Genomic DNA, 14,175 nt, shown 5'->3' on the forward strand with positions numbered 1-14,175 from the left:
GCAGAACAGGTTTTAGGGAGTGCCAGCTTCCCCAGTCGGTGTTCTTTTGCGAGACCCACCACACCAACGGGTGCACTTAATACGCAATACCAAGGTTTGAAACCAATTGTTGTACTATTCGAAATATTGGGATATTGACTCTCGATATACTTGTAATTTGAGCTGTGTATGCCTTAATTCGAGGACTTAACCTTTTGAATCCAAACGCTTGGACCTTACACGATATGGCGGTTTTCTTAATGTGGATCATACACGTTAACGAAAGCTATACTTGCTTTTTGTGTGAGTCGCTACACATTTCAAGTCAATAAGGGGTAGGTAGGTACTGTACCCTCCTCCCGCGATAGATCCCATGATGGAGATAGATAACACGTCTGGAAGTTCATAACGACACGGGTGGTTGGAAATATCGCATATTGAAAATTGCAGTCGCCACCAATTCCTCCTCACTTTTAGATCCCCCGCTGGCACGCAGGACACGACTCTGGCCCACAAAATGGTGTTTCAGGCCTGGTGGCGGGAGCTAAAGAAGACTGTCTGGAACGCCAAGAAGGCATCCGGCTGGGAAAACTATGGAGCTCGAGCTTCCGGAGCTCAAGGTACCTAAAACTAAAAAAGGGTACAGGTACCCAAAATGAAAATGGAGCAACCATCCATTTGCACTCTCATTCGTCTCATTCGTCACTGACTGGCAAATCAAAGAAGCAGGGCAACGCAGACACTGGCAACCGCTGCCAGAAATGCAAGAAAACCATTGCGACCTCGGACTCCATGAAGCGTCATGTAAACAAGAAGCTTAAATGCGAAAGCGCTCGATAAAAAAACGAGTTGCTGAAAAGTAGGAGAAGCGCAAGTCTCAAAACAAGGCCTATTACATCGGACGCAAGTGGGGCATCTCACTTGCTCAAATGCCAACGAGCAAGGTCATGGATACCCTCCTACTCAACACTCCCGATAGCTCAACGACTATAACTGAAAGCCTCGCCGAGCGCCAACGTGTGATCAAGCAGGAATCGTCCCCGCCAAGCCACACTCACCTCACAGCACAGATTGCTGCTAGACTGAAAGGCCTACAGCGTTAGATACAAATACACAATTTTTGGTCTTGCCTTTATTTTGTCATTTTCTCTGTGAATTCCTTACATTTGTATGGTACGAATGCTTATCTTAATCTACACAAATTCCCCTCTTGATTTTGCATAAATCGATCATATATGCACTCTATGTGCACTGACAGCACGTAATCCTTTCTTAATTTACCAAAACCTGTTTTTACTCAAAACAATGCGGTGCTATTGCTGTTGTCTTTCTTGCCAAACATTATTTTGGCAATTGAAATGTTGGATGAACACACAACATATGCAAATATTTAGATTGAATCCAGATTTACGAGCGGCAATATGACAGTTGTCGGCTCTACGCCCATGTACGGCCTCTTATCTTCAGTTTTCACTGAAAAGGCCTTGTCCCAGCAAACCCCCATGCACGAGACAAAATCGAGGCATCGTAATATTGCAATTCAGAAACTCCATCGTGTGCTTGTCTAGCCAATGCTGTGCTCAGAGACGGAAGCATGGGGGTCAGAGAAGCGCTTGTCTAGTTAAGTGGGGCGTACTAACTGAAGGTTGGTCCTTGGTGAGATGGCGGCGACACAGGATGGTTGCAATTGACTCGCTCACTCAATGTAGAATCTCGTTCTGTACTGGAGTCGCCGTGGGTTTTCTTGTGACTGGATGTCTTGCGGCTCTTTTTGTTTCCGGCGGACCGTACAAGCGCTGGATGCAACACTCTTATCTCTCTTTCCTTATCGCAACCTCTCCAAGTCAATCAGTGCCAATGAAATTGTTTCAGAATCAATTGCTGCCGTCTCTTAGATATTATGATCACGATGAGCTCGTGTGCACATGGTCTTCCGTTTGTACGCCTGAAGTTTCCGGCACAAGGCGCAACAGGCAACCTCTTCCGAACAATTTTGTGAGCTTCACTCCACAGCACTGCCGTCTCTTGCAATGCGTATCTGCCCACAAACATTACTACAGCAGAGTAGCGCTCTTTTTTTAAGCAAGTGTGAATTTTTCGACACATCTTTTTCGGATGCATGAGGATGTAAGATGCCCACCAAGGGAGTAGCTTCTTGAAGGCTTTGTTGGAACTTGGTCTTGAAATGGAGAAATGAAAAGTGATTGATTGATAAAGACTAGTCCGTATGGTGCTCCTTGTTAGCCTTCTTTGTCGCCCAGCCGAGATGTGTCCTTGTATTGTCCTTCAGGGCGTGTCAGCTCTCCCGCCGCTTGACCAGAAGTCGCCCATCCCTTATCCAGCTCGCTACCTTGAACTCGCGTCATATTTGTGAATCTTGGCACAGCTTGCGCCGTAAGCAGTAGCATCACTGATGATGCTACAACAGTCTTTGTACAGGTCGCCACGGGATCTCCACATCGCCGTCGGAGTCCACCGTGAAGCCGGGCATAGTTGAAGTTTACTTCAACCGCACTTAGGACGAACTTAACATATTCGTACTTAATATATGTAGATCGGTAGTCTTAGGGGACACAAGTGTCCGGGATAAAAAAACTAACGCTTCGAAGAGCGCAAAGCTAGCTTTGTCGCGAATACCCGGGGTCTTGTTCCAAAGAGGAAAGTTGATTGATTAATGAGCAAAGTTATTCAGGTAGAGGAAGTAAACTACGGCAGACTACAACCTGTTCGCAGGTGTATCTCTAGTATGCTCCCGTTCATGTAGCATGGCGGACGCGTGCCGTCCACCACTAGAAGTTACTAGCCGCGCGCCTTGACCGAGTAAACTCTCAGGAAGACCGTCCATGCTTCCTTCATAGGCAGCGAGGCACACTCAGTGAGCTGCTGTTCGATGGATCGGATGCTGGTGCTCCACAGCAGCCCGAGCTTGATCACAATCCGCCGACATAACTGGGGATATCCGGATGTCCCGGTTCCTGAAGCCGCACTACAGGAGGGATTGCTCGCTGGGGGGGATATCATGCTTAATGCAATTCGTGACGGTCTGTACAACGCATCCTAGAATTTGACGCTTCAACCATGGTATACGAAGCTAGGTAAAAGTTTGGTCATGAACTTCTTGTCTTTATCAGCAAATTGCGTTTTCTGGTCATCCACGATACGTCGTGTACTTGATTGAGCTTAAGCACCAATTCTCCCGAGTTCGTTCGTCTTCGGGCTGGTAGAGTGTTGCGAAAGCAGCGCGGTGCAACTCGACCAACCTGTGTCGGCTGACTCGAAGCTCGATTTACAGCGTGATGGGTAATACCCAGAAGTCCGAGGCAGCCACCATCAATAGCAAGGTGACCACAATTCAATCCCACGCTCGGTAGAAACCTTGTGTAATTCAACTCGCTTCACGAGCTTGATAGTGCATACAGAGCATACCTAATGCGAGAAGTACAGAACAAAACTTCTTTAGAAAATGTGATTTCTGAAGTTTGCTATCGAGATGCGAGTCAGGCATTTTCAGATCGTCAATTTTTTATTTAACCAGTGCGTTGGTGTTCCATGGCACGATCAGGGACTAGCTAGAACACTACGCATTGAGGCGAGCATGACGTCACACCACGCCTTGATTCCCTTGAGCAGGCCTTGCTGAGTGGGTTCCGGTAAGGGGAACACTGGGCGATGGATCTTCATGAAGGCTGCACGCCGCATAATTACCACTAGCTCCTCTTCATTTGTCTCGTAGCCTTTGCTTTCATCTCCTTCAGCCTGTTTCTTCCTTTTGACGGTCGTCAGCAGAATTGCTCCCATTTGATCTTTGCGGACACACTCGTTTGGACTGTACGGGTAGAGCTCATCCACATCCACGCTATCTCGCACAAGAACAGCGAACGTCTCGTTGCTTCGAGATTGGTGTGCATCCACGTATTGGGCGAACGAAGCGGTGTTCACTTCGGTCCTCACGCCGTTTTCATCCGCTGAAGACAAGCGGCAGTTGACGAAGTTGTCGTCTGCTGCGTTGAAATCGTCGCGCACAGTGATGTAGCCCAGTCGCTCTGAGATGGAGATCTCCTCGTTCCTGAAGTGAAAAATGGCCGCTTCAAACACGTCCTGCAGGGACTTAACTCCTGTGAACTGTGTCACGTCAAAGTGCGAGCAGCAGAAATCCCCTTGTGCGTCGACGAACTGTTCGCTCGACGCATATGGCTGGAGCAGATCGAGGTGGCAGCTCCGAGCCTCAATGTAGTCCACTCCGTTCTGAATCTTAAAGTCTCGGATCGACGAGAGAGTCTTCCGACGTGACTCATGGTTGATGCCAAGGTGGATGTAAGAGTACAAAGGACTGGGCGCTGGACCTCGCTGAAGACAGCAGCAAATTTTGGTCAGCACACTTCTACGCGCAACGAAACCCTAAAAATGCTGCAAAAACTCACCAAACACGCAGCTAAACCCGCCTGGGCGTTCACAACCAGCAGTTGCTGCTGACGGAGCACGTTGCTCAGCACCACGTTACCAGTGGCCACTTTCTCGAGAGAGGCGCCTCCTGTGAGCCCCACCCGCTCCTTCAATGCAGCCAAGTGGGTCTCCAGTTCCTGAACCTCCTCATTAAGTCTCATCTTCTCCTCCTGTCGAACAAGAGGCGTCAAACACTATGGATCTCTCTGGTACTTTGATAAGACTTCGACCTTCTTGACGAGGTACGTGGCTTTGCGCTTTTTCGCTGGACGATTGCTGTTGTTGCTCGAGTCGTCTCCATCTGTGCTCGCGGTAGGAGACGCGTTCTGTAGCTTGCGGTTCTCTTTGTTAGACATCTTGGCTTCTTCCACTTGAGTCTGGGACGGCGAAATCCACTATGGCTCCCTCTCTCTCAGTTTGTGTACCCACTTTGGACATGCATTCTGATGATATCAGTCACTTGCATCTTTGTCTTCGCGTCGCAGTCAATAGGCTAGCTCCCGCGATATCATCACCCCTCCGCTGGGCCATGGGCAGCACTGAGTTCTCCATCGATGGAGATAATATCTTGCAAGAAGCGCATGCTGTTTCGTCATCTGAGCGAAGCTAGCACAAGCATACCACCGTACTGTGGCGCAACAGGCTGATCTCGATGCCGATCATGTAAAACCGCAAGGCGTTGGCTGAAGTCCACGAAGCACTGTTGCAAATGCGAATCGCTGCTAGAGCAGATATCCTTATAGACCCTACGTATTGATTCGTCTCCAGCGTTGCTCTGCGCCGCTGTCGGCAGGTGGGTGTAGTTGTGCAGCGCTTGTAGAGTAATAATCGACATGAGTTCTCACAATGCTGGTATTGGTGTTGACCTCCTCTGTGAACGTACAATTCTTTGATTTAATTGAGAACGCGCGCTTGCAAGCGCAATTGCTACAGGAGTACCAGGAGCGATTCTATCCTAGCTGAGCTTGGTCTCTCCAACCGTCCGTTCTTCTTGATTGAAGGCTCCCAAACCATAACGAAAGACGCTGCGATTCTGGCCTTTCATCATTTAACGCCCCATTCCCCGATGTCAGAGGGTACGACAAGTCTGAAATCCAAAGGCGACACGTGAAAGTCAGCTACTGTTTGATGAACTTTCGTATGTTTCACAGTGTAGGAAAGTAGCGAGGGGAGCTGGCCTTGCTCCCGAGGATTTCTTGCCGTAATGTATTGAGAAAAATCGAAAGTGAGAGTTGCAGACATGGTCTGTCCGTGCAGCTCTCCTAGTCTATCCATTGCTGGTCGCACGCACGGTCCTGCAGCCTGTACGCACTTCAACATTGCTCTCATGAACCCAGCGTCTGCATCCATTGAGACGGTGTTCTGGAAGGTGTTGTTGTTGACTACGCCCCGAGGCTTCGCTGCTCCAGCAAGCTCTCACTTTTCATTTCGCTCCGTCAAGCGCACTCGTCCAGTCTCCAAGCTCCAAGCTCCAGCGTACAAGCGCCGTCCTCCGCGGAGGCGAGGAGGAGGAGGAGGAGGAGGAGGAAGAAGGTTAGCCCTTTCGGACTCTTACCTATAGGACGCCCTTGGGGGAATAATGGGTTAACGTATCAAGTTAATGCTCTGATATTACGGTTTGGTTCCTTGTCAAGAAATGCTGACGCGAAATTGTCAGAGTTGGTCAATCGTTGATACCTCGAGTTAATGTTGTTCGCTCGCCTCAAGGGACAGAGTACAGCACGCTTCGGATTGCCTGATTCGTGACGTCGCCCCACCGTACAACATCTTGCTGTAGCTCCAGCCACGCAGCTTCCGAAATGTCAAACTCTGGACGGTGAAGCTTCACAAATGCAGCCCGGCGCAAAGTCACAACCAAGCCGTCGTCTTTTTTTGCCTCTAGCCGGTCTGCAGTGAGCACAAATGCCGCGGATACGTCTTTGCGGACCCGCTCACTTGAGACGTACGGATAGAGTTCGTCTTCATCAACCGAGTCGAGGACCAGCATCCCGCACGGAGCTGCAACAACATTATCGTCCGCCGCCTCGAAGAAACGCGAGAACATGATGCCGCTCACTTCCGTTGTGATGTCCATGTCGTTCGTCGAGACCATCCTGGCGTTGTAGATGCTGCTGTCAGCACAGTCATAGTCGTCTCGCGTGGTGATATGCCCCAGCCGTTCACAAATGCTGATCTCCACGTTGTTCATGCTGAAAAGAACCGCGTCATAAACTTGCTTGAGCGATCTCACCCCGGGAAAATGGACAGTCTGGAAGATGGAGCAGCAAACATCGCCATTCGCAGCCTCAAACCGCTCGTCACTCGAATACGACGACGAGTGCCGACTTCTTGTCGAAATGTACTCGTACGCAGCTCGAAACTTGTGCTCTCGGAGGTCAAGCAGCGTCTGGCTTCGATCCGCCCAGCTCTTTTTCAGACAAATGCGCGTACACAGCGGATGAAGTGTCTACTCAACCAATAGCAACAGCAAGTCAGTCCAGTCCTTCCCTCATCACTAAAATCCACTTCCACGTACCAACGGAGGCGGCAGCGTGGAGTGCACACGGGCGATTTCAAGTTGCTGCTGCTGAATAACGGAAGCCAGCGTCTCGTTTTCCAAGACCTCACTTTCAAATGGTGGAGACTTCCCTCTCTTGACCGGAGCTTCCAGCCCTTTCAGCTCCGCCTTGACTTCCAACTCGGACCGCAACTTGCGGATCTCCGCCTTCAGGTCGCCGATCTCCTCCTGCACAACGGACAACCAACCAACTAAAACGTTACTCTCCATCTCCTAGTACATGTCCAGCCCCCCCCCCCCCCCATTCAAAGCGACGCTACCTTCCGCTTCGTGCAGGTAGACTTGCGTCTTTTCTCAGCCATTGTCGACAGATTTGGCAACAACTGACCTGAGCTTCCTCGGGGAGTTCCTGCGGCGTGAGAGAGCCGCAGATGAGATGGCGTGATAAACACCTTCCCCACACCCAATAAGCGTTCACGATTTGCTAGTCGCGAGTGGCGACTACTAATAGGTACCGATAAGTTGAGAAGTGAGCTCGTGCACAACGTTCCTGACTGAGAAATCCTGTCCCGTCATGGTATCTGTGCATTTCATTGAGATGTAAGGGGCTTTAGTAGTGATGGTGGACAAAACTGCAGGGTACAAGTAGCGCTCGCCGTCGATTTTGATCATCCGATCGATTTTGAAGATGATTTTTGTAGGCCGTGCTATCGATTCTATGAGCTCGATCTGTTGCCAGGCGCGATTGTGCTAACAGCCAGCAGAAACAATGGAAGCAGGCGTTCGATCAACACCTCGAGCGTTGAGTCACAAGACGCACGTTGGATGAGTTGCATTGCACTGCTTTCTGGAAGCTCACACATTCGGTGTGTCCACTGTAAGGACGATTGCGCCTGCGGTATCTCGCCACTCGGAACATCCGGGTAAAGCTTGTCCTCGTGAACAGATTGGACGGATATCACACCGCAATCCTCCAACGCACCTCCAATCCCCAAACCAGCTTCCCCTTTTCGAAACAAGCAAGAAAAGGTGACAACATTTCCTTCGACCGTACGCCCGCTGTCGTTGGGCGACAGTACGCGACTGTTGTAAACTTTATCGTCGACGCAGTCGTAGTCGTCTCGCACCGTGATGTGGCCCGATCGCTCGGAGATGCTAGATCTCAAGGTTGGTCACGTAGAACATGAACGCGTCCTAGACTTCCTGGGGCGACTTGACACCAGGAAAGTGGATGGTCTCGCAGTGAACGCAGCACAAATCTCCGTCGCTCGTCTCAAATCGCTCGTTAGACTCGTTTGCTTCGGACCAGCTACTCGACCGGGATACATAACCAGTTGGTACGCATGGGGTAGTTAGCCTCCCCATTTCCAGTGGAGCTCGCAGCGACGCTCTTTATACCTATTAGGCAGACGAATGCAGGTGTAGAGTGGATGCGTCTGATACAAAATATGGGGAATAAACTCATCTGAGCAAGAAGCCAAAGGCTCGGTGACTGACTTAGTACGTATACCTTACCAGCCTCTCCCCCATTAGCGATTGGGCCTCTGCAAAGATTCCGTGCCAAATTAGTCACTTTTGCGTTCTTTATCGTCGCCTGTTGCAAGACTGAATCAGCTTCTACTCGAGCAATCGAGCGCATCTCGAGCACTGCCACCTCAGATTCGAGATGACGGGTCTGTGTCTTGAGAGCCTGAGCTGTCTCCTGTCCGTAATAAAGAGCCACTCAGTCCCATGTTTGACGAGAAATAAACTCCAGTGGTAAACCCATTCATTCAGTGAACCGTGTACGTGCATTTGTGCGCCTTCTTGTCTTTTTTTTTTGCCTGCTTCATCTTCTGTCACTGGATTCCAAAAGGGTTATGCGGTTGTTTTGACGTTACTGGATCTGCTGACCTTTTCAACCAGTGTGAGTCATCGACATCTGCAGCTGAGGGAGTGTTTACCAGGTGTATGATGTGGATCTCAGCACCCTTCAGGAGAAAGTGCAAGTTTTTCCACATAAATATCATATTTTACAATGCTCAATTCACATCACCACGGTGTGTATGCACCAAATTGAAGCAAACATCACCTTCACGCTTTTTGGTAATCGGAGATGGATTGTCACAGTTTAAACGCCATGCATCAACGTGTTGACGCGACGCTTGTTTACCACCAAAATCATTCTAAAGCTGCCGAGTCTTCGCAGCCAACCCAGCTCGTTCCAGTATAGAATTTGTCTATTAAGTAGAACAGTCCACCCCGCAGACCCATTTCCAATCGAACCGACTCAATGAGCTTCACGAGTACGAAGCATACACGGAGCCATGTTGAAAGCAGTCCAAAACGCAATAAAGTGGCATGTGAGAGCTTCAAGACACCAAAGAAACATAAAAGCACATATGTAGTGCGAAAGGTAAGCTCTCGTGGGTACAAGTTTTCGCAGATGAGTGGTGCCTCTGACTGTTCTGTGAAACAGGAACAATCTGTAGCTTTACGTGCTGAGATTCGTAGACTGGAATCACACGTTGAAGTCGTCACGACTCGCTCGCTTCCATTCAATGAGGTCAAACACGCAGCTTCACTGCTTCAGAGAGCAGTAGAGCAGCATGAAATACTGATGTCGACGACTCGCAACCAGCAGCTTGAACTCGCCAAAGCACAGTCTCTAGTTTCGCGAAATCTGGTACGTGCACGGACACTTTCCATTTAATTTGCGTTGCTGCTTCAGAAGCTAACTCCATTTTGTGATATGGCAGGATGATCACCGTTTACACCCACTCTACACGTACATCCGTCTACCGAAAGACTGGGGAGAGCGTCGAGCGACGCTCATGGGTATTCGCGAGGAAAAGTTACGCAGTGCGTACGACTACGTACAGGACTCGTGTCAAGTCGATTCTGCGACGTGCCACCGATACGAGACTGAAAATGGCGATTTTTGCTGTACGATCGACGAGACCATCAAGTTTGTTGGCATCGAGTCGCTTCAGCAAGTGTTTGACGTGTTGGTATCATACGTGGGTGACATTGGTACAAATATATTCAAGCCTACGGATGATCTCAACGCGGCCAGATCCGGCGAAGTCGTGCATGGCGGTGCCACTAACAGTCGAGCGCTGTCACGTACGTCAAGCGGCATTCCAGTCGAAGAGAACGTCGTCAGCTTTTCACAGATTTCAATTGAGGACGCTCGTAGTGACTCGTACGCAGTTATGGCTCTTGAAGCGGTCAACAAAGACGAACTCTTCCCATTCAACCCGAGCAAGTTCGCACGAAGAGACATCACAGGCGCAATTGTGCTGACAGAGAATACGAGGAAGATAGCACAGAAGCAGAACTGCGCCGCTGCTGACTACCGAGTGACCATGCATCGCAGAATTTTCTTGACATTACACCAGCCAGGATTTCTAGTCTCCTCATTTGATCTGGACGAGCTGGAAGACATCTCTGGTCACTGGGGAAATCCCATGCTCAAGGCCATGCGAACAGCGCTATACTTGCGTCGGTAGCTTGCAAAGCATGTTGCCAACAACTCGATTGCGTGATGCTTCGTACACTATCCACAAGAATAATAACCGTTTTGCTTGTCGACCCCGAGAGATCAGCAGCACGAAACAAGGATTGATAGAAGGCAATTGCTTTTTTGTTTGTTTTCAATGTAAGTGGTTGAACCAGTAGTATGATCGAAAAAAAATCATACGCCCGTACAATTGATGGCGGCTATTTGATCATACCGGAGCACATCGCAGCTGTGTGACAACCTAGAGCACCCGTCTTTACATACTTGACACAACAATGCTTGCATTAGTGATTCAACGAGGTCGTCTCGAGGTCTCTGTTTTCTCCAAAACCGCAACGACACTTGGAGAAATCTCCCAGTTTGAAAAATACTGTAATTCTCTCTCGCGTGCGATCGACGTTTCGTTTGCTTTCGGTTTGGCAACTTCGGAAAGCAACAGTGGCGGCTTCTTGCCCGATGGGAGCAGCGTACCTCTTTCCGGTAATTACTTCAGCCTCTTCTTGGAAACTCGGATCACCATCCACAAACAAGTTAATTCGCCAGCAAAATGTTTCATAGTATAGTTCAATTCCACTGCAGATAAGGTAGAGGCCACAATTCTTGTGTGATAGCTGGGGAAATCGAGCAGGTCGGTGGGGAATACAGAGCAAGCCCTTCCAGGAACAAATGGCGGAACGTGGCTGCATTCGGGAAGTTATCGTTGCCTTCAGTGGCCTCAACGAGCTGGAAAGCCGACATGTTCTTGATCGCCTGCTTGATGAGGCCGTGAAGCGAGGATCGATTGGTTTTCCCTCGACTCGAAATCAGCCATTTGCTGTAGTATCATTTTGCTAGCGCAGACGTGAATTAGATGTAGTAGTTACTGTCATTCGCAATAAAGCCAGCGCTCTTCAAACTAGTGAGGCACCGCCTATCGTCTGCACTCCATTGCGCAGGCTCATAGTTTAATTCCCCACAAGAGACTTGGCCAGAAAACCTGCAACACGAGGACTAGAAGCTACATGCTCTTTTCCAAAGCATGGGGTCATTAACTGAAGAAAGCTTTCGGGTAGGCAGTATTAGATCATATCTTCTTCACTGAAGCATTTAAAGCGCCGAATGACAGATTCGATAGCACTATGCAATAATGCCACGTGTCCATTACATTCGTGAATAATCAGCTCTTCCAACGTCGGTAAACAAATAGCAACGCGTAGTCCATTGGCCGAATTCAGCAGCTCTCGAGCTTCATCGTCGCCAAGTTACAAACCATCTCTCGTAAGTTTTAACACAAAGCCTTCCAACGCTACGAGGTTTCCTGGCATGACTGCTTGTAGTGGGTGCGTGGGGTGAAAGGATAAACTGAACGTTCCGTGGCATCCAACCAGGAGGGCCCTTGATTAATAACCCCCAACATGTCAAATCATCGTACTTGCACCGGGCGTCATCAACCATGAAGACAACGAACTCGTGAATCCTCAAATAATTCGGCAGGGTACATACTCGGTGGTAAACGTTGACACCATATCGGCGAAGAAGATCACTAGCAGTTGAGTTCACATTTCTGGCTTCGGAACTTTCACCAGTATATGAATTTGACCGCTACGTGGCTTGGACATCTTGTTGTGATACATCCATGTCTGAATATACTGTGTGCAGGCTCTGCAAGAGCTATCTGACGGGCTAGCTCGCAAGAGTGTGGTCATCCTGCTGGCTAAGACATGCCAGTCCGACTCTCAGGTGAAGGACGCAGTCCGCGATCTGTGTGGAATTGAGATGATGCTGTCGGTCAGCCGATCCCTCAACCATTATGGGATCTCGATATGCCCGACTTGTGTGTGACTACTTTTATTTCTTGAAATTAATCGATCGCTGCTTCTCCATTCATAGAGCAGGCGTCGATTGTTTCATCCCAACGTTCCTCAGACCTATTTCGCCGATTCTATTTCTCTGTTTGAAATTATTCCTTGTAGTAAGGCCTCAAGTCACTCCGCACGTGCATCAAAAACAATTTTCTCGCATCTTCTCTATAATGTTGTAGTGTACCACAGTGCATCAAGAGATGCGTCATTGCGAACATGACAGGTAGCAAGGTTTCTTGTTCAACATTGACGATCCCGACTATTGCAGGCAACATCAGAAGAATACGCTCATACGCTGACGCAGGCACTAATTCCCCCCTTATAGCCTTCGTTGTGTTGTTAAAAAAGACACTGCACGTAAGCGGCGCGCAACACTATCAATGATCAAGGATCAGACGCCCTGCGCCATGTTTAATTTCGTCGTGGAATCGAGTCGACTTGTTGACTCCAAGAAAATGATGCACTCAGGTGAAGCGGTTCAAGACCGAGCACGATGATCTGTGCTGCGTTCACTTCGAGATGATCCACTCTGCCCTTTTCCACAATACGGAAATGATCATCTCGGAGCGACTGGACCATTTTGCACTGTGAGACGCTTTCACTGCATTAGGTCTGGGATCATGAACACTTTGCAACAGTCGAACAAAAAGTTGTGCTTCTGGCTTTAAGGCTCGGAATACACGTAACTTCGGATCGTTTTCATCAACACATCGCCCCATCGTCCAATCCCAGCTTGCAGCTCTTGACGCGTAGCTTCCGAAACTGAGAACTGCGGATTGTAGAGTCTCAAGAACGCAGCTCTGCGTAGCGTCACCACCAGTTTGCCTGGTTCCTCGACATCTTTCAATCCATCCAAAGTGTCATCCTCTTGCTTTCCAATCGAAGTCTTCGTCGGTCGCCTACTCGCCGTCAAAATAACCGCACCTGACGTATCCAGCCGAACACGCTTATTCGGGAAATACGGATACAACTCGTCCTCGTCCACAGAGTCAAGAGCCAAAATGCCGCACATTTGTCCACCGAAGCCTTCATCTTCCTCCGTAAACAAGTGTGAAAAAGTCACGATGCTGCTCTCGACTGGCGTACAGTTGTCCGATCGCGACAGCACGCGCGTATTGAACACACTCCCGTCGATGGCATCGTAGTCGTCCCTCACTGTCGTATGTCCCAACCTCTCCGAGATGCCAATCTCAATGTTGTTGTAGTGGAACAGCAGCGCCTCCCAAACCTGCTCAAGCGACTCCACACACGGAAAATGGATCGCCTCCAAGTGCACCGAGCAAATGTCTCCGTCCGAAGTCTCGTAGCGATAGTCCGAAGTGTGCGGTTTCTCGGGATCCACGAATCGTCCAGGTGATATTAGAAAATCATAAGCATTTCTCAGCTTCTGCGTCCGCACAGTCATCAGCGTCTCTCGACGCTCGTTCCAGTCCTTCGACAGGCAAATCTTGGTGTACAGCGGGTGCGATTCCTGGTCTCCCTTTAAGAAGTAATATAACAACTTTTAATCAGTAATATACCTTTCAAGAAGCATAATTGAGTATAATGATAAATCCTCACGAGGCATTCAGACAACAGCGACTGCGCGCTCGCGACGTTGAGCTGCTGGTTCTTGGCCAGCGACGTCAGGTGATTGTTCTCCGCCACGACGCTCTGCACCGCCGGGTCCAGCAGCGCCGCGTCCTCGGGGGCCAGCGAGCGGAGTTGCAGCTGCTGCAACTCCGACGCCAGGCGCTGCACTTGCTCGCGTAATTGCTGGGCCTCCTCCTGTAAGAATAAATAATATATTACACCAATTCTATCATAAGATACGTTAGGGGGGATCACGTACTCGGCGTGCTGTGTATGTGCATTTTTGCTTCTTCATGAGGACGAATTTTCAACGATGACACTCGTTGTCCCGCATTTCATTG

The 14,175-nt window shown here is 49.3% G+C and overlaps 4 protein-coding genes across 4 annotated transcripts; 1 reads left to right on the plus strand and 3 right to left on the minus strand.

Moving 5' to 3' along the window:
- Positions 1 to 3,537: 3,537 nt before the first annotated feature.
- KRP23_13986 (uncharacterized protein) lies at positions 3,538 to 4,778 on the minus strand (the record flags this gene model as incomplete). The annotated part of the gene is made up of 3 exons (XM_067884766.1): positions 3,538 to 4,326; positions 4,401 to 4,592; positions 4,653 to 4,778. 3 exons carry the CDS (start codon positions 4,776 to 4,778, stop codon positions 3,538 to 3,540), a joined length of 1,107 nt encoding a protein of 368 aa, XP_067738145.1.
- A 1,346-nt stretch (positions 4,779 to 6,124) lies between these two features.
- Positions 6,125 to 7,281, minus strand: KRP23_13987 (uncharacterized protein; the record flags this gene model as incomplete). The annotated part of the gene is made up of 3 exons (XM_067884767.1): positions 6,125 to 6,868; positions 6,938 to 7,147; positions 7,240 to 7,281. The coding sequence occupies 3 exons, from the start codon at positions 7,279 to 7,281 to the stop codon at positions 6,125 to 6,127; spliced, it is 996 nt and encodes a 331-aa protein (XP_067738146.1).
- A 2,237-nt stretch (positions 7,282 to 9,518) lies between these two features.
- Positions 9,519 to 10,410, plus strand: KRP23_13988 (uncharacterized protein; the record flags this gene model as incomplete). Its single annotated transcript, XM_067884768.1, has 2 exons — positions 9,519 to 9,584; positions 9,658 to 10,410. The coding sequence occupies 2 exons, from the start codon at positions 9,519 to 9,521 to the stop codon at positions 10,408 to 10,410; spliced, it is 819 nt and encodes a 272-aa protein (XP_067738147.1).
- A 2,516-nt stretch (positions 10,411 to 12,926) lies between these two features.
- KRP23_13989 (uncharacterized protein) lies at positions 12,927 to 14,129 on the minus strand (the record flags this gene model as incomplete). Its single annotated transcript, XM_067884770.1, has 3 exons — positions 12,927 to 13,742; positions 13,823 to 14,029; positions 14,094 to 14,129. The coding sequence occupies 3 exons, from the start codon at positions 14,127 to 14,129 to the stop codon at positions 12,927 to 12,929; spliced, it is 1,059 nt and encodes a 352-aa protein (XP_067738148.1).
- Between the last annotated feature and the right edge of the window lie 46 nt (positions 14,130 to 14,175).

The sequence above is a fragment of the Phytophthora ramorum genome (assembly GCF_020800215.1).
Source record: "Phytophthora ramorum isolate Pr-102 chromosome Unknown Phyram_PR-102_s0019, whole genome shotgun sequence".
In the NCBI taxonomy this organism is placed as follows: Eukaryota; Oomycota; class Peronosporomycetes; order Peronosporales; family Peronosporaceae; genus Phytophthora; species Phytophthora ramorum.